General features: G+C 28.2%; 5 protein-coding genes across 5 annotated transcripts; all 5 read left to right on the top strand.

Moving 5' to 3' along the window:
* The first annotated feature begins 811 nt into the window (after positions 1 to 811).
* On the top strand, positions 812 to 7,698 carry LOC124499516 (prickle-like protein 2). The gene is made up of 8 exons (XM_047063432.2): positions 812 to 1,922; positions 2,002 to 2,283; positions 2,363 to 2,623; positions 5,994 to 6,236; positions 6,311 to 6,485; positions 6,621 to 6,790; positions 6,874 to 7,060; positions 7,150 to 7,698. Exons 1-8 carry the CDS (start codon positions 1,818 to 1,820, stop codon positions 7,440 to 7,442), a joined length of 1,716 nt encoding a protein of 571 aa, XP_046919388.2. The 5' UTR covers positions 812 to 1,817; the 3' UTR covers positions 7,443 to 7,698.
* A 3,722-nt stretch (positions 7,699 to 11,420) lies between these two features.
* LOC124493880 (uncharacterized) lies at positions 11,421 to 13,182 on the top strand. Its single transcript, XM_047056998.2, has 3 exons — positions 11,421 to 11,882; positions 11,954 to 12,226; positions 12,380 to 13,182. The coding sequence occupies exons 1-3, from the start codon at positions 11,651 to 11,653 to the stop codon at positions 12,622 to 12,624; spliced, it is 750 nt and encodes a 249-aa protein (XP_046912954.2). The 5' UTR covers positions 11,421 to 11,650; the 3' UTR covers positions 12,625 to 13,182.
* A 946-nt stretch (positions 13,183 to 14,128) lies between these two features.
* On the top strand, positions 14,129 to 15,310 carry LOC124499417 (uncharacterized). Its single transcript, XM_047063320.2, has 2 exons — positions 14,129 to 14,487; positions 14,572 to 15,310. Exons 1-2 carry the CDS (start codon positions 14,176 to 14,178, stop codon positions 15,235 to 15,237), a joined length of 978 nt encoding a protein of 325 aa, XP_046919276.2. The 5' UTR covers positions 14,129 to 14,175; the 3' UTR covers positions 15,238 to 15,310.
* Positions 15,311 to 15,694: 384 nt separating this feature from the next.
* LOC124493871 (scavenger receptor class B member 1-like) lies at positions 15,695 to 17,893 on the top strand. The gene is made up of 6 exons (XM_047056986.2): positions 15,695 to 16,172; positions 16,244 to 16,412; positions 16,488 to 17,006; positions 17,067 to 17,207; positions 17,285 to 17,678; positions 17,744 to 17,893. The coding sequence occupies exons 1-6, from the start codon at positions 15,929 to 15,931 to the stop codon at positions 17,876 to 17,878; spliced, it is 1,602 nt and encodes a 533-aa protein (XP_046912942.2). The 5' UTR covers positions 15,695 to 15,928; the 3' UTR covers positions 17,879 to 17,893.
* Positions 17,894 to 18,041: 148 nt separating this feature from the next.
* On the top strand, positions 18,042 to 19,255 carry LOC124499426 (uncharacterized). Its single transcript, XM_075731609.1, is given in 3 exon segments — positions 18,042 to 18,264; positions 18,320 to 18,757; positions 18,759 to 19,255. Coding segments are annotated over 2 exon segments (705 nt in total). The 5' UTR covers positions 18,042 to 18,264; positions 18,320 to 18,343; the 3' UTR covers positions 19,050 to 19,255.
* The last annotated feature ends 5,301 nt before the right edge of the window (positions 19,256 to 24,556 follow it).

Genomic DNA, 24,556 nt, shown 5'->3' with positions numbered 1-24,556 from the left:
AGACGTGGTTTTGTAATTTTTTTTTCAAATTTATTTTTTTTGGGTTAATGATTTTGATGTTTAAAACTATGCAAATGATGATTGGGACATATAATTAATTAATTTTGATCATTAAATTCCATACATAAACATCAACACACACACACACATTCAATATGGGATAAAATGAATGTAAAACATTGAAAACATAAACAGATCATTCATTTTGATTGAGATGATTGATATCGATACATATATCAAAATGAAGTTAGAAATTGTGAAAAAAAAATCATCAGTTTCATCAGTTGTGCAAAAACATAAACTATTATCATACAAACAATTTTTTCTTTTGATTATAAATGGACATTATATATCCGGTCATCGAATGATTTTTCGTCCATATTGAGATCATGATGATGATGATGATGATGATGGTGATTACGGCCATGTACAATTTCAGCATTGCAATGGAAAACAATCAAAAATTTCACACATATGGTCCTATACTCTCAACACAATACACATATGGCTTATTTGAATACGAACAATTTCCATTGTTTACCATCATCATCATCATCATCATTATTATTATTATGATTGAAAAAAATTGTTTTCACACACTGTTTTTTATACAACCGTTATTATTATATTGTTTATTCATGATAAACAATAATTTGTTTTTTTTTCTCCTTTTTTTGTTTGTTTGAAGAATAAGTATAGAATATTAAAATTAGGCAAATTCTTGCCACCAATCACAGTGTTTGTGTTGTCATCGTTGTGAACTAAATTATTTACCATCATAGAATATTTTCTACAATTCAAAGTATCAAATGAAATTGCGAGCGAGCAAGAGAGAGAGAAAGAGAGAGAAAAAAAACCAAAATTCACGCAATTCCAATAATAATAAACACATTGGTTGCTTTCTTTGATGATTTTTGTTTTTTGTTTTTGGTCATAAATCACCACCACCACACACACACACTTGGATTCGTGAATAAGACAAACATCGTCAAACAAAAAAAAAGAAATCATTCCATTGATTCCTCTCTCTCTCTCTCTGTCTCTATCTCTTGTTTTGATTCAAATTTTTAAAATGTTCAAAAATACCCAAAATCATCATCATCATCATCATCATTCAGTAACAAAATAATCATCATCATCGTCGTATGTTTTTTTCATGTGCTTGAATCATGCTGTGCCAAAAAAAAAAAAAAAATTAAAAAAAAAAGTTTTATTTTTCTCTGTGTTGTAAAATGATTTTTTGTTTTTTTTTCACAACCATTTCTTCATTGTGTGTGTGTGTGTGATGTGTTAAACTTAAAATGCGGAATTAATACTTCAATTTAGTAGTGTAATTAGGTTGCCAAGAAGAAAATCATCATGATCATCATCCACTGTCATATCATTAGCATTTGAAATGAATTCTTCGTATTACTTAATTTAATCTGGCTTTATTTCAAGTGAAAAATAAAAGCAATACAGCAACTCTAATGTGTGATTGTCAGTGTTTTTTAAAATTGTCACATTTCATTAGGTTTTTTTTTCTTACTGTAATACGATAATATTGTCATACCGTGGTCGTAGTCATTGTTAATTTTTTTTTCTTTATCGATTTACATGATGTTGTTTCAAATATACGCACGGAACAATAAAAATTGATCAATAAATCAATCGATTTTTTTTCTGTTCTCTGATCACACGCACACACACACACGTAGGAATTTGGTTATCTTTTTTTTTAAAAAAAAACAACAACAACAATTGATGATGCTTTATATAAGTGGATAGCGAAATTTTTTTTTTGTTTTTGTTTCTGTTTTTTCCACAATTTTGAAATAATGTCATCGATAATTTTCGATTATCAAACGATACAACAAGTGCAGCAGCAGCAGCAGCAGCAACGTTATGATTGGATTCCAGCAGGTGTTACAAATGAAATAATGGTATGTGATGTATGTGTGTGTGTGTGTGTGTGCCTGAGTTTGAATTGGAAATTTGTTTTTTCTGTTTGGTTTTTTCTAGATTGATGAATATTTCGCAATGTTTCCTGAAAATCAACGACCAATACTGGTACCAATCGATGAAAAAATCGACATTTGTTTTAGTGAAGGTGTATCATATTGGAAACAATTATTTCAACGACAATTTCCACGTTGTGATACTACTGTTGAAAATTGTCAACATTTACTATCGACAACCATTGATGATAAAAGAAAAATTCGTCTACTTGAATTATTAATGTTAGATCGTGATAAATATGCACTGGATATTGGCCAATGTAAAACGATCACTACAATGAATCAGGTTAGTATCACTAGTTTGTTGTTGTTGTTGTGTGTGTGTGTGAAATAATTCTCTTTTTTTTACACTGATCATAACATAGATTTGTGCATATTGTTGTCAAACAATCCATATGAATAATCTGGCCATTTATTGTGAACGTATCGATGACAATGGTGCCACTGATGATGATGATGATGATGGATCATCACAACAGACCAATACATTCCATCCGAATTGTTTTCGTTGTTATTATTGTGATGAGCAATTAGCATATAATATTTATTGTTCACGTAATAATCGACCATATTGTGAACGACATTATATGGATTCATTATTACCACGTTGTTCATATTGTGATGAGGTATGTGTGTGTGTGTGTGTGTATTGATTTTTTTTTCGCAAGTTTGTTCCTAACCACTGCGATAGATGGCGTTATTGTTGCCAGTAAAATTATGATGAAAAAAATTTTTATTTTTTTTTCATCTCGTTGAATTTGACATTTATTTATGACAAATTAGCGAGATCTTTTTTCGGTATTCAACAGACAGAAACAGAAACAAACAAACAAACAACATGGATTAAGATGATGTCTGTGTTTATTTTTTATTTTTTTTTATTTGAAATTTTGAAAATTGAAATGTATTGATTTGTATATGTAAAATAAGCATCTAATTCAAATTTTTTTTTTTCACGAGAAAAAAAGATCAAATTGACAGGCAAATTCTTTTTTGCAAATACGTCACACACACTGAGAGAGAACATCATCATCATCATCATTATTTATCGAATGGAAAAAAAATATGAATAACAGGATTTATATTTAAAAAAATCATCAAGATTATGATGATGATGATGATGATGATCATGATTGTTGTATATTTACTGCTAATCAACGAGAAAAAATCTTTAGTTTTTTTTTGCTCTGTTTGTCTGTTTGTTTGTCTCTGTTTTTTTTTTATTTTTTGATTCAACATTCATCATCATTATGAAAATACAAAATAACGACATGTAAATTCCATCAACAAACATCATCATCATATGACATGGAATTGAATTTTTTTCTTCTTCTTATTGTTGTTGTTGCTGTGTTGCTGCATTTGTTTGTTTTCAAAATTGAAATGACTATTTTTGATGATGATGATGATGATGGAAACAAAACAAATATTCCGACATCCATTGTTTGACAGTTTTTTTTCTTTTGTTTATGTCTTTTTGTGTGTGTGTGTGTGTAATAAAAATGATGAAAGATAAAATTCATAATTGCCTTAATGAATCTTTTCTCTCTCTCTCTCTTTGCTTTCTATTTTGAGATTCTTTAGTAGAACTAAATCATTAATCAAACGAATCATCATCATCATCATCAGTCACAAATGGCATATCCGGTACTATGATGTGATGAAAATTTTCATTGATTCTCTACATTGCATTCATTTTGATGAATAAATGTAAATGAATAATAGGTATGCAGTAGAAACTTTTTCATTATATAATTATTATTATACTACGATTTCATCGGTAATAATAATGATTCGGTCGTCGGTCTTGATAATAATAATAAAATCCGAGTGATAAAATTTAGAATATTTCTCGTCAAGAAAATAAAAAAAAATTTTGTTCGTTTGCAACATTTGTAAATTTTTCCATTTCATTTGAACACACATTTCTATATATAATGAAAATCCACCCATTCAGAGAATGTAAGTGAATGAATGAATGAGAATGAACGAAAAATGATTTTGTCTGTCACCGTTATCGTAAATATCAACAACAACAACAACAACAACAGTAAATAAATAGAAAAAATTTCACAGTGTCATCATCATCATCATCGTCATTGACGTAATTGATTTCTGTATGTGAATAAATAAATGTCAAACAAAATATCGAAACAATCAAAAAAAAAAAAAAAAAAAAAAAAAAAGAATGAAAATGAAAATAAAACATTGTGTTCATTTAATCAAATTCTTGAATTCATTTTTTTTTTCTTGTAACAATTGAATATGTCGATGTGTCGAAAACTGAACAAAACAGAAAAAAACACTTGTTGGTCTATCTATTTTTTTCCATTCGGAAAGAGAACACAAGTAGAAAACCGAAAAAAGCGGATTTTATTCTTTTTTTGGCAACCAAAATGATTATAATTATAACCATCAGAATATTCTTTAGCATCAATGACACATGAAACAAAAAAAAACAGATTCTATATATATAAAAACATTGAAAGAATGAATTTGAAGAATTTTTTTAAGACTAAAAAAAAAAAAATGTTGACATTGAAGATTTATTATTGATGTAAGTCATTCATTCAGTCAGTCAACATAATTTCATTTTGTGTTTTTGTTTAGTTTGTTTTTTATTTTAATCAACATAATTGATTTTATTGTCATTTGCAAGGTTTTGTTTTTATTTCTTGTTTGTTGTGGAAAAAATTAAAAGACGAAGAATTTCTTTTGTCTTTTTGGTTTTCATTTTTTTTTTCATTCACTTTGTGTATTCATCGCATACACAGCGAATTTTGATTTATTTTTTTTTGCACCATTGTGGAATAAAATGTCTGAAAATAATAAATTTGATAAAATGAAAAATAAATTTTCCATATGGAAAATGAAGAAAACCAAATCTAAATCGACAAAATCTAAACATGATATGGCTAATGGCGATGGTGGTAATGGTGGTGGTGATGAAATTTTGAATAAATTTTCAAAAATCAACGGTACAACAACAATTGAAACCGCCACCACCAACAACAATACTGTGCCAAAACAATCATTTTTCAAGAAAATTATGAAAAAAAATTCAATTAAATCAAATCATCATAAAAATAATGATCCTGCTGCTGTTGTTGTTGTTGATGATGATAAAAAATCATCAATGATAAAGATGACAAAATTATTACCAAAAAATTCATATAAAACAACAATGGTTAAAACAATGTTTGATCATCATCCATTTTCATTATTATCATTGAAACAACAACAAAAACAATCATCATCATCATCATTAAATGGCAATATTTGCATCAATGATCATAATTCAACGGTATAAACAATATGTTTATTTATTCAATTTATTTATAATCAATTAATCGATTAATCGATTGATTGAAATGAAAAATTTTGTTCAATTCATATGTGAGATTACTGTGGTGGTTTAGATGTATAGCCATATACCATAGCAACACAAAACATGCATGTATACATAGTGGTGTTTGTTTCTTCATGTCTATTGGCCATCATCTTAAACGAGTGTTAGTCATTCAGTCAGCTAGTCTGCTAGCCATTCAGATTATTTCAACAAGATAAACACATAGACATTCTATGAATGAATGATAATCAAGAAAAAAAGCCGTCCATAATAATGAAAATGGATGATGATGACGCCATTAATAGAATGTGCATATAGATATGGTTATAGATATATTTTACCTTGAAATATGATCATCATGTGTGTATGTATGTATTACACCTTGATATATTGTATATTGTTGTTTTGTTTACTTATCAAACACACATACACACATGATTAGGTTGTTGTCTAAATACGATCGAGTGGTATGTATTGTTGATGATGATGATGATGATGAGTTTGTTTTTGTTTTTTTTTGTGTGTATCAATTGAAAAATTATTGGTTTTGCTCGTATGTTTTTTTCTGCTGTTTAAAAATTTGCTAATTGATTGATTTTTTTTCTGTTTCGTTTCGTGCTAATTATATATTATTTTAATATTTTAAGCTTATAATGGCAAATGAATATATAAAAGATCCATCAACAACACAAAAATGGCATATGGAACATTTTAATTGTGTTTATTGTAAACAATCATTAACAACGGCACGTTATGCATTAAGTGATGATGTTGATCATGGTAATGATAATGATAATGTTGGTGGTAAACCAATGTGTATCGATTGTTATGAACAAAGACATAGTAATGTCTGTGAAGAATGTCAAAAACCAATTGGTGTGAATACAAAAGTAAGTGCTGATCATGATGATTATGATTATGATTATGATGATGATCTAATCTATAAAAAAATTGAAAATTCCAGGATCTTTCATTCAATGATCGTCATTGGCATGAAAAATGTTTTGTTTGTAGTGAATGTAAATTTGATTTATTTGATAAACCATTTGGTTCACGTTCTGATCGGATATTCTGTGCAAATTGTTATGATAATACTTTTGCACCGCGTTGCTGTAAATGTGAACAGATATTTGAACCAGGTAAGAACGTTTTTGATATCAACATGATCAATGTCATGATCAATCAAAATTTATTTAATTCTTGCTCATTTTTTTTTGTTTTGTTTTTCATTATTCATGGGAAAATTTTTTTTGTTTCCTCCTCATTATTCAAAGGACAAAGAAAACTAGATTTTCGTGACAAATTATATCATGATAGTTGTTTTTGTTGTAAAAAATGTCAAACACCAATAGGTACGAAAACATTTTTACAGAAAAATGATGATATCTATTGTTCAGAATGTTACAAGAACGTGTTTGCAACCAGATGTATTAAATGCTGTGAGGTATGTTGTTACGATGATTCCATTTTTTCCCATATCATTCTTTATTTGAATTTTTTTTTTATCATTTTTTTTCCATTCTTCAGATTATTATCAATGATGGTATTGTATATCGTGATGAACCATGGCATGCATCCTGTTTCCGTTGTGTTGAATGTCAAAAACAATTGTCAAACATTCCATTCACATCACATGATAATCGGCCATATTGTCGTGAATGTAATGCTAATTTATTTGCTCCTAAATGTGACATTTGTAAACTGCCAATTATAGGTTTGTTCATTTTTTTTCTCTCTACAATCATAATCATCATCATCATCATGATAATGTTTTTTTCTTCTTTTTTTTTGTTTTTATATCAGGATCAACTGGAAGAAAAATGATCACACATGGTAATCATAAATGGCATCAAGCCTGTTTCAAATGTAAAGATTGTTCTACTGAATTGGGTGGTAAAGGTTTTGTACCATTGATTGATGATGATGATAATAATAATAATGATAATGCTGATGGTAATGGACAAGAAAATATTTATTGTACACCATGTGCGCAGGTTATTATTGCTAAACAATGGTCATCACAATCTGCACAGAATCAACAATCAAAAAAAACAACAACAACAACAACAACAACAAGACGATCAACAATCCGATGATAGTGTCTAATACAACAAAATGAAAATGAACAAATGACAAAAAAGAAAACAAACAAACAAACTGATTTTATGTAGATCTCACCATTATCATTGTTGTTGTTGTTGTTGAATTCTATTTCTATTCAGATAGAAAACAAAATTATCACACATATTTTCACTGGAAAAAAAACCACAATAAATTCTATTCTATACTGATGATGCTGCCAATTTTTTTTTGTTTTTGCAAAATCTGAATAAAAAACCAACATAACAATTACCGATTATGATTTCAATTTATTAATTGTGTTTAGTCGTTTGTTTTGTTTTTTTTTTTTTTTGAATTTTCTACATCATCATCATCATCGCCATTATATCCTTTTTTATGTTTATTTTCTTGGTTAATTAGAATACCCAAAAACATTTGTAGATGAAAGTGAGATGATAATTAATCCTAAATTGTGAAATAAAGTCGGTCGGTTATTTTTTTTCATGTTTGTTTGTTTAGATTCCTGTTAGAATAGGAAATCAAGTTTTTCTCACCGAAAAAAAAACAAAAAAAACAAACACACGTCATTTAGACTATCATTAATCATTGTTCCGATGTTTTTGTTGTTGTTGTTGTTGTTGTTGTTACAGGAATATTTCCAGTAAATCTAGGAAATTTATGACATAGAGACAAAATTAAGTGAGCGAAACAACAACAACAACAACAACAACAACAAAACAAAATAAAAAAAACAGAAATACAGAATCCATAAAGAATAAAATTAATCCTCAAGTTTTTCTTTCTTTTCTTTTCTTTTTTTTTGCTACCATTTCTCACAAATTAAAATGGATCATAATTTTTCATATTGTATTTTTCAAATTGTAAAATTTTTTGACTGTAATTTAATTATTAGAATAGAAAAAAAAACTTTATTCGGACATTAATTTTTATATATACAACTACAACTACAACTACTACTACGACTAGAATAATCGGTATTTTCGTTTTATATTCGTTCTATGTTTTCGGTTTACATCCATTGTAAATATATACCATCATCGTCATCGTTATCATCATATAAATGGCAAACTGAATGAACGTTTGTGTATTAATTTAGTAGAGATCCAGTATCCTTGTTAGTTAGCTGGAAATGATTTTCTTTTCATTCTGATTATTGTGTGTGTTTTGTTTTGTTTCACCGATTCGATTTGGAATTTCGATCAAAATAACGAAATTGAAATGAAAAAAAGTTTTCGTTTTTCTTATTTTTGGGGACAAATAATAATAATAATAATAATTATTTTTATGACTCGATTGGACACACACAAACAGATCAAACATCGAAACATCACACACGCGAACCGATTATATAGTGGACCGATTTCGTTTATTGGATTCAACACAAATTCAATTCAATGACCCAATAATAATGTATTGAATTGGAATTCTCATTTTCTCACATTCAAATCTCAAATTGAATTTTTTTTTTCATTTTGTACATTATAATAATAAAAATATTCTGGTCAATTTGTTGTTGTTGTTGTTGTTTGTTGTCGAAAACAACAACAAAAAAAAGAAAGAAAATTAATTTACATTCGGGTTTTTTTTCGGGAGAAATGGAAAGCGAAAAAAAAATCTGGAAACGCCTTTTTTACACACGCTAGATTTGGTAGATTTGGTATTACAAAAAAACAAATTTTTTTTCGTTTTCGTTTTCGTTTTTTTGTTTTTATCATTCATCGATCTTCATTCCAATTCAATAATCGATGGATAAAGTAATGAATGAATGATTATAGCAGTTGTTCATAGATGACGTAATAATTATATAAAAACACATACACACACACACACACACACCTTTACAATAATTGAATGAATGGAACGAATCAGTCATCATCAACATGATCATTATTAAAAACAAAAAAAAAAACAGAAATTATCATAAATGATGATCATCATTATATAATCATTAACATCCGTTTTCTTTTTATTCTACAGAATTGTTGTTGTTGTTGTCATTGTGTCAATGGGAATGGAAAATTCATGTTTTTTCTTTTTTTTTTGTTCTGTGTTTCAAATTCCGGCCCATGAATGAATGAATGGATGGGAAAAAACAACAACACAATTGATGATGATAAACTTGTATGGATTTATTCATTTTGTCAAAATAATTTTTTATTATTTGGAAAAAAATGACAAATGAAAATGAAAAAAAAAATTATAACAAACTTTCATTTCCACATATTTATTAAATGTGAATGAAATGAAGAAAAAAAAATGGCATACATTCTTGAACAGCACACAAACAGAGAGAATTGATTTGAATTGGTAAACAATTCATGGAATAAAACAAAACAAAAAAAAAATATTTTTTCATCTCCCAAAAATTCTGTTTGTGTGTCATTGTTGTTGTTGTTGTTGATGCTGTTGCATTTCATTTGATTCTAGAAAATTCGTGTGGACAAGTAATTTGTGTATGTTTTTGAATGGGGTCAAAGAAAAAAAAATTTCGTCATCATTCAGGAAATTTTTTTTTATCATTTTGTTTAAATTAATTCAATTTTAATTATTATGATGATGATGATGATGATGATGATAAATTATTGCCTGTGAGAATTTTTCTTGATTCAGATTTGTGTGTGTAACCTGTGATGTGATGAATCGTACAACAACGAGAAAATGGATGATGGCCAGAATACCGTGAATGTCAAGTTGAACAGTTAATGTTTTGGTTGTTGAAAATTTTTTTTACTTTTTTTTTCGTTATCTCTCTAAAAATCACGATTCACATGAACGAATAAAACCGAACATGTGACGTTTTTCTTTTATTCGCTATTAGAATCGAATTTCACACCAAACAAGTATCACACAATTTGGTTGATTAGAATTGATCACATGTCGATGATGGACATGATCGATCATTCTGGCGATCAAAAAAAAAAAAAAAAAATCTGGTCCATATAGCCAAATTAAAATTATCAATAGATGGAAAAAAATAAAGAAAGAATTATTTTCACCTTAGTTTCAAAGAATTTGACAAAATCGAAAAAGGTAAAATCGATACAAAAAAAAACAAACAAGGAAAAAAGAAATTTTGTTGTAAAAAAAATAAATCATGTGTCCAATGTTTATCTAACGGAAATTTTTTTTTCTTGCTTCCCATTTTCTTCTTCTTCTTCTTCTACCTTCCAATTCAATCAATCATTTTCATCATCATTGAAAATTGACAAACGGATGGGGCGAAAAAAAATCATTAAATTTTTTTTTTCTCATTCAATTAAATTTAGTCGATGGATTTGAAGAATTGAACCCTGAATGGTTACAATAAAGTGTAAACAAACGGAAAAACAACCGGTAATTGATTGAGGCGATTTGTAGATTTAATTTTTTTTTATTTTTTTTTTTAAAGAAATTTAAAATAAATGATGATTGAAAAAAAAATTTCCGGACTCTTGAAAATTTTGCTTTCATGGGTCATGAATAAATGTCGTGATGTCCTAGCGTGTCAATCTCATGTTTAAGATCATTAAAATTCTGTCCTGTGACGATGACATTGCGTGAACAATATTCGGATTCATTCAGTGTTCAGGATCCATAATCCACAAAAAAAAATTTTTATATTAAAATTCTGGAATATTAATATGAACGTTTAAAGACACGTTTTTGATTTAATTTTAATCAACATATTTTGTAAAATTCTGCATTTTAAATCATTATCATGCAACGGTGAAACCGGATTCACACACAGAAATTATTTTCAAAGGTAAAATGGTTCCGTCTACGTCTAGTGGAATAAAAACGCCCATTTATATGTTTGGAATTCAATGTTATGGTTTCTTTCATTTTCTACTGAAACGAAATTCTGCGCAACGAACATCATCATCATTATCTGTACGCATCCATTTTGTAATCTATTAAAATAGATAGAGAAGGAGTGTGTGTGTGTGTTTGAGAGAGAGAGAGAGTGAGTGGGTGTATCAGATAGAAAATGGCTATAAAAGCTAACGTCATTTCCTTTGATTTTGTCAAATCATTTTCAAAATTTTGGTTTTTCTTCGATTTCATTCTCATCCGATGATCTCAGTATCTTCATTTGTATTAATGTGAAAAAAAATTTGAAATTGTCACAACATACAATTACATTGTGACATTGTGAGCTATCAAATTCAAAAATCAATCAATCACAAATTGTCATTTTACCTGGCCGAAAAAAAGTGTATAAATAACAGAAAGAAATTCTGATATGGAAATCTCATCAATCGTTTCATCATTATCATCATCATCACCAAAATCATCATCGATGATTTTGACAGCCAATCGATATCGTTTTATTCATATAATTGTATTTATTTGGCTCATAGCCGGTAATTTATTCGATGTAACTGATGCACGTGCTTGGAACACCAATACAGCAGCAGGTGTTACAGTCTCGTCTAATAACATTAACAACAATAACAATCAAGCTGATGTTGCCGGTAAGTTTTTGCATTTAATCAATAAAAAAAATCGATAAAAATTTGATTGATTTTTTCTTGCAAAAAAAAAGATCAATCACAATCATCATCATCATTATCGGGCGATAATAATAATAATCTAAGTCAAGAAGAATTACTTTACAGTATACGACCTGCTGCTGCTGCTGCTGCTTCATCTGGTGCTTCAGCATTAACAAATTCTGGTAGCATTGGTGGTGGTGGTGGTGGTGGTACAGATGAAACTATTCGTAATTATCGTTCATCCATCGATACCATACGGTTAATGTCACCATATGTATTGCATAATTATCTTGCATCACGATTACAAAGTAGCGATTATCTTGGTATGTATTTCTCTTATTGAATATTTTCATAGAAAAAAAAAATTCTCACACACAGAATTGAAAGAGTTGAATTTTTTTTCTAAACACAAAAAAAACACACTGAAAATAAATCTAAACAAAATTGCTAAAATACTAAATTTACTAAAAATTCAGGAAAAAGAATGGGTTCAGAATTTTTGGGTAAAAAACGTTCAATAATTGCTGCAATACGACGACCATCGTTTAGCAGTAGCTATTATTTGGATAATAATCATCTATTATCTGGACAGCAGCAACCATCGCAACAGCAACGACAACAACAACAACAACAATTATTATCAGCACCACAATTATCGATACTAGCATCACCATATTTTATGGCACAGAAAAAAATGGGATCCGAATTTCTTGGACGATGATGATGTATCGAAATTATCAATCAGCAAAAAAAAAATGAAATTAAAATTGAAAAAACAGAAAAAATTTTCTGTTTTCTTTGTCCCCCAATTTACCCGAAATCACACACCAGACGCACGCATACACACACACAATGTATTCTAATTTAAATTTGCCAAAAAAAACCAAATTAATCACTAAACTACTACTACTACTACACCTGAAAGTTTGTCAATCATTTCTTGGTGAGAAAAATTGAATTTGTTTCAATCACCACCACCACCACCATCATCATCATCATCATCATCATCGTTGTATTGATTAGTTTTGAAAATACAAATTTTATTCATAAAATATAAAAAAAATGATGAACTAGCAATAGCGCCAATAATAAACGACGACAAATCAGCAATAAAAATTTTTTTCGTTTTGTTTCCAATCATCTCTTATTCGCCATTAAAAATGTCATAATCTCGGAATATATATTAATGATAATTGATTGAATTTGAACTAAACTAAAAAAAAACAAACAAAACTGTAATGAAATCGAATAAAAAATAAAAGATTTTTGTCTTTTCAAACTTTTAAATCAAATATATTTTGTCTGTTATCCACAAGAATAAACTAAACAAGATTTACTGAATGCAAGTCAATATTTCCGGGTAAATTTAATCTAAATTTTTTCTCATTTCATTTCTGTTGTTTTTGTGTGTGTCTGTGTGTATTTCAAATTTAATTTCATCGTTTTTCTTCTTGTTCTTTTTCACAACCCAAAAATAATAACGACAACAACAGACAAAATGGTGCCAAAACAACGTTTAAATGGAAATGTCATGATGCAGGTAGCTGGCAATACACATGATGATGATAATAATGATTGTAATGGTGGTGGTGGACAATTCCGTGTACCAAAATCAATTCCTCATCAGCGTAAAGAAACCGAACCAATCATGTCCAATGATGGTATCGTTGGCATTATGAGATATGGAATAGCGAAAAACTTTAATAATAGCCATTTGAATAAAAAGATTAAATCGTCACCATTATTAAATCAACAACGATTTCCAATGAAATTTCAATATTACACAAAAGGTAGTGAATTTCTTGGTGGACCTGGACGTCGTTAATTGATTGATTGATATGTGAAAAAAGATGAACACTGATTAATTCTTGGTAACAACAACAACAACAAAAATTCAAAAAATCATTATTCCAATTATCAATTCTTTGAATAAAAAAAAGAAAAAAAACACGAGATCCATTGGATCCCGGATATAGATTTTGTCTCTCTCTCTCATTGTTTTATTGATTGATTTCAAGTATTCATTTTGTAATAAAATAAAAAAAAATGATCAATTAATTGATTAATCGATTACGAAATAACCATTTGATTTTTTTATTTGCTTTATAAAAATGTATATCATCTTGTTGTTCAAGTGAGTATCTCAAATGTTATCAATAATTTAGATCCGTTTTCTCTGTTTGATCAATTAAATTCCAATTGATCAAATTATTCAATTTTTCTCAATGTTTTGTCATTGTCAATACTATTGCTGCTGTTGCTGCTGCTGATAATGATGATGATGATGATGATGGACAATCGATTCGTATTGATATTATGGCTTTTTAGCATTAGTTTCGTGATAAATTCATTTCCATCACCATCACCATCATCATCATCAATTTTGTATCTGGAACAATTATATGAAAATTTTGTTGATGAAAATTTCCATCGAATGAATATTAATCATAATTTTAGTGAAAAAATTGCCAATTTAATTAGAAATTTTTATCAAAATAATGATCATCAACATGATTTAAGAATATTGATGAAAACAAAGAATATCGCCTGGTTAGAAAAACAATTTCAACGATTATCATCTCAAGTATGTTTTGTTGTTGTTGTTGCTGTTGTTGTCAAAAAAAACTTGATTAATAATTTGAAATTTTTTTTTATTCTGAATTTTTAGTTTATACAATACTCGTACGAAACAATGGTCATGAATCGATCCACAATAGCAATGGCAAACAATTCAATAATCATGGACAAATGTCGACAAAACAATAATCAGATTAAATCATCGATTATGAATACAGATTTAGAGCTAATTTGTGCCATCAAACATATTCATGAAACAAAATTGAATCTTTTATATTGGCTATTGATAGATTTCAATGATATAATATTAACATTTTATGATCGAATAATAATTGATTGTAAAAATTGGACAATTTGCCATTCGGATGATCAAATCATACGAAATGAAGCATGTCGGCTATTGAATTATATACAAATAAATTCAAATTGTAATCAACAATTATTGATCAAAATGATACAGATTGAAATACAGAAAAGATTTCCAACACGTTGGCATAATAAACTTTTACAAGTATTGAATACTGGTGGTATATCAGCATTACAATATGTATTACGACAATTGTGCCGTATTGACGTACATTTAACATCATTATTGAGTGGTGAAATTGTATCGATTATACGTGAAAATCAAAAATCATCATCATCATCATCATCATCATTCAATGGTCAAATGGAAAGACGACAAAATTACATTATTCTTAATGTGCTTACTTTTTATCTGGCCACAGTAGAACAATATCTATTATTGGCGAAGTGAGATTGCAATGAATTTATTCAAATTTTTTTTTTGTTTTTCAAAACTTTTAAATAAATTACATGAAAAATAAAAATTTTTTTTTTTTTTTTTGAGAAAAGTTTTTCATTTTTCATTCTTATGAATCAATCGATTGTCAATGTTTTTATTGTTTTTCATAATTGCTGTGGCTAAAAAATCAATACATATTTCTACATTTTTTTTTTTTTTTTTTGGTCACATGTTCGATGGAATGTTTTGCTGTCCTTGGTGGATGGTCGATAGAAAACAGAGAAGCGACAAAAAAAATCGACATTTAGTGTGTAAAATTGATCGATTAAAACAATAATAAGTAGTCTGCTACTATATGACTAGGAATGTTAAAAAAAAAAGTTTTAGACTTTGACAATGAAATGAAATTTTTCATTATTTTTTTTTCTTATGAATTTTCAATGAATTTCTTCCGCTCGTTTTTTTTTTTTTTTTTGGTTTTATCATGACAAAATCAAGAATTTTTTTTTCTGTTTTTTGATTCGATTCTTCATTTGTATTTGGTTTGTTCAACAACAACGACAACGATGATGATTTTCAACAACATGTTTATGTCCAATGGAAATTGATCCGAAACTACGATTATTAATCACATATACCTGGTCATCAATCATCAACAGAATATATCTACCATCATCATCGTCAATATTACATCATATTTGGGATGAATTTTAAAAACGCCATATCAAACATAATCAAACTAATAATGAAAGCTTTGTTTACGATAACAATGGCAATGATGACGATGATAACAAATGTGGAAAAAAGAAAAATTGATCAAAAAATCAGTGAATGGAAAGAACAATTAAAGGGTAAAGATCCAAAACTTACTTTTAAACGTTTGGCATTCATCAATCTATTTGTGGCCATATCTGCATTGATTATTTATGATCCAATAATCAATTTTGGTATGATGATTTTGATTGTGTTTGTTTTTTTTTCTGGTGAATATAAATTGATTGAATTTCTTTTTCCATAGTTTTAAATTGGCAATTGCAATTAAATCCAGGTGGTATGTTTTTAAAGCTATGGCAAGATTTACCAGCCGATGTTTATTGTGATATCTATCTATATGAAATACGTAATGGAAAACAATTTCTTGGTGGACAGAAACCAAATCTTCTGGAACATGGACCATTTATTTTTGAGTAAATATATTTTTTTTTTTTTTTTTTTGAATAAATTGATTCAAGTAATCATGTGTTTTTTCTTTAATTTGAAAGAATGAAACGTAAACGTCGTATCGTTGCTTGGAAACCGACAACAGTTGTATTTAAAGAACGTTTTACAACAGATTTTCGTCAGGATTTATCACACGAATCGATTGAAACCCGTATGAAAGTGATGAACATGACAATATTTTCAATAATTTCATGGGTTGTATATTGGATGAAAAAATTTATGATAAAATTTTTGAATCCAATCATTCACAATATATTGGTACTGACATTACAAACATTCAATGAACGTATTATTGAAGATCGTTCAGCCAAAGAAATATTGATCGGTCGCCAGATTGATATATTACGTTTCATTGAATTGGCTAGTAAACCATTACAAATGGTTGGCATTAATTATGATATCCGGAATTTGATGACAAATTTTGGAAATTATAAATTAAATAATAACAGCATCAGTATTATGGGCATATTGACTGGCAATGAATTTGGTCCATTTGAAGTCACTAGATTTGCCGATGGTCAAGTGCGTGTAAATCAATTTGTTAAAATATTGGAAAAAACGTATGTTTTTGTGTTTGTATTTTGTAATTTCTCTAATTATTCAATTTTAATTCATTGAAGTACATTTGATGAATTTCAATCACCGTGTAATCGTTTTCGTTCAATATATGATCCATTATATTTTGGTTATGGTGAACAAAGCGATACGATCGATATCTGGGTACAACATTTTTGTCGTCCATTACGATTTATTAATAATGGGTAAAGATTTGTTTGTTGTTGTTTGTTTTTTTGCATCTTCATTTTCTAACATTCTCGTCATCATCATCGCCGATTAGAACCGATTGGAAACATGGAATCCGTAGCCATTTATATGAAATATCCAGACATTTATTTGATATACGTAAACGTGAAAATCAATGCTATTGTCATGATACTGAACGTTTAATCGATTGTGATGGTTATACAAATGTTGCTGGCTGTTTTGGTGGCCTACCATTTGCGTTGTCTTTTCCACATTTTTTTGGCCACCCTCGGTTACAATCAGGTGTTTATGGTTTGAATCCAAATTCAGAAACACATTTATCACATATGAATTTGGAACCAAACATGGGAATATTATTTGATGCTGAATTAAAATTTCAATTAAACATCATAATGAAAGATTTTCCAACTATTGGACAATTAGGCCAGATACAAAATGGTTTGCTACCATTTTTTAAAATTTCATTAGTAAGTGAAAATTATTTGATGAGAAATTCGCTTGTTGATTTTTTTTCTGTTTTTTTCCTTAAAAGAATATACAAACATCTGGAGCATTACATGGTCTTCTTGTTGTTGGATCATTTCTGTTACTTACTGGTAAATTTATGTTCATCTTATTTTGTCTGACATTGTCGACATTTTTCCTATATCGTAGCTATAAATATTGATGATTTTCAATTTGATTAAATAGAATAAAATTTTGTATTTCAATTTCCAAACACTAGATGGCCTGTGTTGTTTATTTTTTTTCTCAATCTTTGTTACATGCGCAAATTGATGATGATATTTCCACTGCATTTGCAAAATATACATGCATGTGTTTATATTTCTATGATTCATCATTACGTTATTACGTTAAGTAGACGTGTACTAAATAATAATAAAAAACAAAACAAATGAATAAATCTTAACTTGATCAAAAAAAAACCTCGATTTTTTGAATTTAAATCGTGAGGAATCGCGCACAAATTTTCAGTTTTGTTATCCATAAAAAATTAATTAAAATTAAAATTACGAATATTTAAAAGCAAACTCATCTTCCCACTTAAAAAAAGTAAGTTTTAATCTCGATAATTGATTGATTTTTAATCATCATTAAAAATATCTAGTTCAATCAAAATCAAAATCCAATCATGCATCTATATTATGTGATATTATTATTATCATCATCATTGAATTTATTCACATTAACAATGGCTAATAATAAACGAGATTATTATGAAATATTGGGTATTAAACGTGATGCAAGTGAACGTGAAATAAAAAAAGCATTTCGTAATCTAGCTATAAAATATCATCCGGATAAAAATAAAGATCCTGGTGCTGAAGAAAAATTTCGTGAAATAGCAACAGCATATGATGTATTGTCCGATAAAGAGAAACGTAAACAATATGATCAATTTGGTGAAACCGATAATATGGCCAATAAATTTACCAATACAAATTTTCAGGATATTTTTGCCAATTTTGATGATATTTTTCAAATGTTTAATCATCATCATGGCAATGGTCAATCATCATCATCATCAGCAGCAGCAACATTTTTCATTTAGTTTTAATGATTTTTTCGATGATAACGATGGTGATGGTGGTGGTTTCGGTAGCATGTTTGGTGGTCATCATGATCATCATGATGATTCACATTGGGCAAGTGGTGATACATTTTTTGGAAATTTTTTTCAACATTCATCAAATCAACATCATCAACAACATCATTATTATCATGGATCATCTGGTGGTGGTGGTGGTGGTAGTAGTGGTGGCATTAATGGACAACGTTGTCAAAAAGTTATCAAACAAATGGGTTCAACAATTGTATCCTATACTGAATGTCATTGAAGAATTACGAATCAAACTTATTCTGTACTGTATTCTGTGTCTTGGCTAGTCGTATAAATATTGAAGCCAAAATTCATTGATTGAAATCTGTAATTTATATCACTGTATGTCTTGTTTGTTTTGTTTATATTTAGCAACAAAAAAAAAAAAAGAAATGCTCAAATGAAATGAAAAAGAAAGATGAAATATCATCCATTTTATTGTAATTTTTTCTGTTTTGTTTATTTATTTGTTTGTTGTTTTTTTTGAAAATTAATCAATAATAAATTCACAAAAAACACAAGCCACAACACCACATGCACACACCCACATTTAGTTTTCATTAGTTTTTTTTTGGAGGTGGGGGGGAGGGGGCATCGAACCATTATTATAATATACAAATGATGATGATGATGATGAAAACCTAGGTTTTATTTTATCATCGTCGCATATTAATTATGTTAAATTGATACAACAGATATAATGATGACATATGATGATGACAGGATATGGAATAATAAAGAAATGATGAAACTGCAAGTAAAAATTTTTTTTTTTGTCTCAAAAAGCCATACACACACACAAGGAGAGAGAAATAGAGGTGAAAAACAAAATCTTTTGTAGTAGCAGGCACAGCCATGTACAAAATTTGTTTTTCATTTCATTTTTGCAAATTTTTTTTATTGTAAAAAAATGAAATGAAATTAACGGTCAACCAATTATCCGAATCATCATCATCATCATCATCGTCAAGATAGAAAGATGAGGAGAAAAAAAAGTTGATGATATTCACACACACATGCAAAGATAAAGCAGAAAATCAAAAAAAAAGTGTCTCTTTCTCTGTGCATCATCATCATCATCATTTACAATATTATCCAATTGGAATGGAAATGAATTTTTCTTGTTGTTATTGCAAATCATCCTGAATCATGAATTTGTTCCATATGGTGCAATGAATTTGATTAACATTGATGATGATAATTGAATTAGAATTTCATGTTTTTTTGTTGTTGTTGTTGTTGCACTATAATTTTTTTTTTGTAATTCGATTCCATTCGATCATCATCATCATTATCATCATCATCTCTATGTTATTCAATGATGATGACGATGTGTTTATCTATATGGTATAATCACCGACAAAAATGTTTGTGAATGATAAACAAAAACGAAAGACAAATATGTCTATGATGATTTTGACAAACAAATCATCATTATATGTAGATGAAAGATCTTGAAAAATGACATTACACACCAACACACACACAAACAACAAATATATGTGGTAAAAAACCATTGTTTTGTTCACACGAAACCAATTTCTATTCTACTTCTTCTTCTTCTTCTTCTTCTCATGTTTGCAAACATTTGTTCGTTAATTTACACGCACAAAAACACGTAATGTTTTTTTTTTTTTTTTTTTGTTACGAGAAATGGTGATAAACAAGAGCAAATTTTAATGAATGAATGACAAGGGACAAAAAAAAACGGATATGTCCCATTTATATTTGAATGAAAAAAAAAATGGATTTGGTCGATTATTAAATTTTCTTATTATTTTTTTTTCTTGTCTAATGATAATGATAATGATGATGATGATGATGATGATTATAATTAATCATTATGATGATGATGATGGTGATGATTATTGTTGGAATTGAATGATACAGTGGTAGTGGAAGTAGTAGTAGTAGTAGTAGTAGTAGTAGTAGTAATAGTGGTGGTCACAATCATCATTATCATTATCATTTGATGACATTATCACATTCATTCATCTACTACTACAAAACAGAAAACAATATGATCAATTTTACATCTTTAAAATTCATCATCATTGCAATAATATTCTTCCGCTTTGTATTTTTTTTTTTATTTTTTTTTTTTTGTTTTTGGTGGATAGATTCGAGGGCAATCGTTGTCAATAAATTCACATTAGTTTTTAATTGATATTCATAATCATGAACGAATGAATGATGAGAAATGTTCTCATCGGATATATACAAGATGTATATATGTCAAATGATGGAATTTGTTTCATTTGAAATTATCAATTGGAATTGGTGGTTTTAAATGAAACAAAATGAATAAAATGGCCATCCCATTACATTATTATCATTATTATTATCACATAATGGGCCATGCGTGATGATATTTGATGTGTATATGTGTGTGTGTGTGTGTTTTTATATATGTTTTTTAAGTTGTTTCCTATGAATGAATTAATAAATGAAATTTGGATCATCATCATCATCGTCATCATCATTGTTTTTGACATTGTTTTTCATTTTTGTTTTTTGCTTACTTGCCATTTGATTCCATTTGGAATTTATTGTCGTTCTTTTTAATTTCATTCAATTCATCATCATCATCATCATTTTAAATTACAAGTCATGCAATTGATTTAATTTGTTTGTTATTTGTCCAACATTGGTCTACAGATAAAACAATTGCCACACCAAAGAAGAAAACAAAAAACGGACAAAACAAAACATTGATGGCAAGATCAAGATCAATGATTTTTTTTCTGCCATTTTTTTCTCGTTTGTCCACCACCAATTATCATTATAGTCGTATTAGATCTGAAATTTAATGAAAATAGATCCATTTCATTTGATTGCAACGATAAAGAGAGATCAACAACAACAACAACAACAACAACAACATTAAACAATTATGTTTATCAAACAAAAATCAAAAAAAAAAAAAGAAAAAATGGTCAAACCAAGTAACCAGATAAATAAAATGACCAATGAAAAGAAACGAAAGTCTTTATTTATTCATTTATACAAATAATGATGATGATGATGATGGTGAATATTTCATAGGAAAATGCATCCACCAAAAAAAAAAGCAAGATAACACTAAAATGGACAATAATTATGATGCTTTTGATAAACCAAAAAAAAAAAGAAAGTAATTATAAGTGTGACATAAAACTAGATAACGATGGATGGTTTGACAAATAACCGGATTACAAACGAACAAACGAACCAACCAAATGAAAACCCCATTGATGCTAATTTATTATTCAAATTAAGTTTTTCTTTTTTTTCTTTTCTTTTTTTTTTTTGTTTTGTAAATATCCAACTATCAAATAACAGTAGTAGTAGTAGTAGTAGTAACAGTAACGAATTAACTACTTAAAATTAACTTAAAACTAACTGGATAATAATGATAATGGATTTCTCATATTTATTTTCCATTTTGCAAATAAAAAGTGAATGTGAAAGTGAAAATTATTTTCACCATCATCACCAACACCGTCATCATCATCATCATCATCAACGCTAATCTCGGAACAAAACAAAAAAAACGACGACAACGCGACAATGATACAGATAGCAAAAAAAAAAAAAAACGATGGACACAGTCAGGTAGACAGATGCTTGAAAACAATGATGAATATGTGAATGTTTCGGGTAAACACACACACACTTGTTGCTGTCATCATCATCATCATTGTTTTTGTTGTTGTTGTTGTTGTGTGTGTGTTTGACCGCCATTCCAGTATGGCAGAATATATATTCGGACAAACAACAACAACAACAACGACGACGACGACAACAACGATGACGATGACGACGATTACAGTGTTCGGAATATAATAAAGACAAATTATTAATGTTGTTGTTGTTGTTGTTAGTTGTGTATGCAATGTGTCCATTTTGCACATGCAGACTTTTTTCGTAAGCTGTTGCTTTAGTTGTTTTTCAATTTTTTATTTTTTTCAAAAAAATTCATTTCATATGTGTTGATAATGATGATGATGATGATGATGATGAGGACCAATTGAAAAATTGGACTCATCTAGTGTGTGTGTGTGTGCATTGAATGAATGAACAAGAAATAGACATATATTTCTCATTTTGTGACATTAACAATAATTAAAGTTAACAGTAAATCTTTGTCATCCATTGATGTGACATCAAGATGTTTTTTTTTTCTTGAAGAAGAAATCGAGAGCGAGTTTATATATGATAAAACCATAAAGATTCCATAATTAATTATACATAATATTCACCTTTTTTTTCTCTCGAAAAAAAAAGACAACAAAGTAAAAGTAAAAAAAAAAAACTAAAATAATTGCTGGTGTCATATCTCTCTGTCTCTGTGTTTTTCTCACTTGTCATTTCCATTCATTGTGTGTGTGTGTGTGTGTGTGACGATACAATTTTCTGGATCATTTTTTTTCACATTTTAAATTCAAAATGAATAAATTGGATCATTGTGAATTTAATTACAATGATGAGCAGGCAAGCAGGCAAGCAAGCAAGCAAAAAAAAACTTGATATGTAAGATGATTATAATAATCCACCACTAACAAATGTGATGAGAATTATCATTATTATTACGGATCATTTGAATTTTTATTTTTTTTTACAAATTTTAAAATTTTTGAAATTTAATACTTTGTTTCGGTTGTCATAATATTCAATTTTTTTTCGGACCTGTTGATTTTTCGTTTTCGTTTTTTTTGCTTAAAAACCGGATGCTAATGGTGAAAATTATTGGATTTTGTCATCTTGATGATGATCATCATCATCAGTTTTATGACATGTGTTGTGTCACTTTATAATCATGGCGTTTTTTTTCTTTTTATTTTTAGATGAAATGAAAAATTTACATTTTTTTTCATATTCTGACAAATTGCTGAAATCAAAAAAAAAAAAAAAAAAAAAAATTTTTCATCTTCCTGAATTTTAATTTAATTTTTGAACCGTTCGCGCGCGCGCACACGCAATAAAATTTTTCGTTTATTGATTTGTTGTTTGGTGTGGCTGCATTTTTTTGTTGTTGTTGTTGTTGTTGTTGTTGTATATGACATAAACACAAAAGACAAGCTGTTTATTTATTCGAAAATAAAAAAAAATTGGACAAATGACAAATGAACAACAAACAAACTGACCATGGGAAAGGTCAATTAAATTCGTCATTTGAAGTAAAAAAAAAATGATAATCATCATCATCATCATTAGTATAATTTAAATAATCAAGATTTAAAATGACAACAACAACAACGAACTTTTTTTTTGATATGATTTTAAAAAGAAGAGATGATCCAATTCTGTCTACAAATGTTTTACGTGTTGTTGCAATGAATGAATGAATGAATGAATGGAAAAAAAAAATTTGATTCAGTCTAAATGATTCATGTGTGTATGTATACATACGTTGTGTTTGTTATGGTTAGAGGTTAGGTTATGATGAAAATTCTTGTGAATTATAATGTGGCCATTATAATTCAATCATTGTCATCAAAAGAGATCAGATCATATCATTGTCAGATTTTCTTTTCGATTTGATTTGATGACCACTTTTTTTCTGTTTTGTTTTGTTTTGTTTTTTGCTTGAACTTGATTCTTAATGTTTTCGTTTCGTTAAGTTTTGTTTCGTTTCATTTCAATCGGTCTGAATTGAATTGAATTTGAATTTGTTTTTCAAAATTCATTTTTCCTGTAGCAGTAAACGACGGCAACAACGACAATTTTAAAATTGATAAATATAAAAAAAACAGCAGTAGTAGT

Source organism: Dermatophagoides farinae, chromosome 5, assembly GCF_024713945.1.
Source record: "Dermatophagoides farinae isolate YC_2012a chromosome 5, ASM2471394v1, whole genome shotgun sequence".
In the NCBI taxonomy this organism is placed as follows: domain Eukaryota; kingdom Metazoa; phylum Arthropoda; class Arachnida; order Sarcoptiformes; family Pyroglyphidae; genus Dermatophagoides; species Dermatophagoides farinae.
This window is presented reverse-complemented; position numbering and strand designations above follow the sequence as displayed.

Bases quoted from the DNA above. Each gene is read 5' to 3' on its own strand.
- LOC124499516 (XM_047063432.2), top strand. From the start codon at position 1,818: ATGTCATCGATAATTTTCGATTATCAAACGATACAACAAGTGCAGCAG. The intron at 2,624-5,993 runs GTATGTGTGTGT...TAATATTTTAAG, and splicing joins GTTGTTCATATTGTGATGAG to CTTATAATGGCAAATGAATA. The intron at 6,791-6,873 runs GTATGTTGTTAC...TCCATTCTTCAG, and splicing joins GATGTATTAAATGCTGTGAG to ATTATTATCAATGATGGTAT.
- LOC124493880 (XM_047056998.2), top strand. From the start codon at position 11,651: ATGGAAATCTCATCAATCGTTTCATCATTATCATCATCATCACCAAAA. The intron at 11,883-11,953 runs GTAAGTTTTTGC...GCAAAAAAAAAG, and splicing joins CAATCAAGCTGATGTTGCCG to ATCAATCACAATCATCATCA. The intron at 12,227-12,379 runs GTATGTATTTCT...CTAAAAATTCAG, and splicing joins ACAAAGTAGCGATTATCTTG to GAAAAAGAATGGGTTCAGAA.
- LOC124499417 (XM_047063320.2), top strand. From the start codon at position 14,176: ATGATGATGATGATGATGATGGACAATCGATTCGTATTGATATTATGG. The intron at 14,488-14,571 runs GTATGTTTTGTT...CTGAATTTTTAG, and splicing joins TTCAACGATTATCATCTCAA to TTTATACAATACTCGTACGA.
- LOC124493871 (XM_047056986.2), top strand. From the start codon at position 15,929: ATGAATTTTAAAAACGCCATATCAAACATAATCAAACTAATAATGAAA. The intron at 16,173-16,243 runs GTATGATGATTT...CTTTTTCCATAG, and splicing joins TGATCCAATAATCAATTTTG to TTTTAAATTGGCAATTGCAA. The intron at 16,413-16,487 runs GTAAATATATTT...TTAATTTGAAAG, and splicing joins CATGGACCATTTATTTTTGA to AATGAAACGTAAACGTCGTA.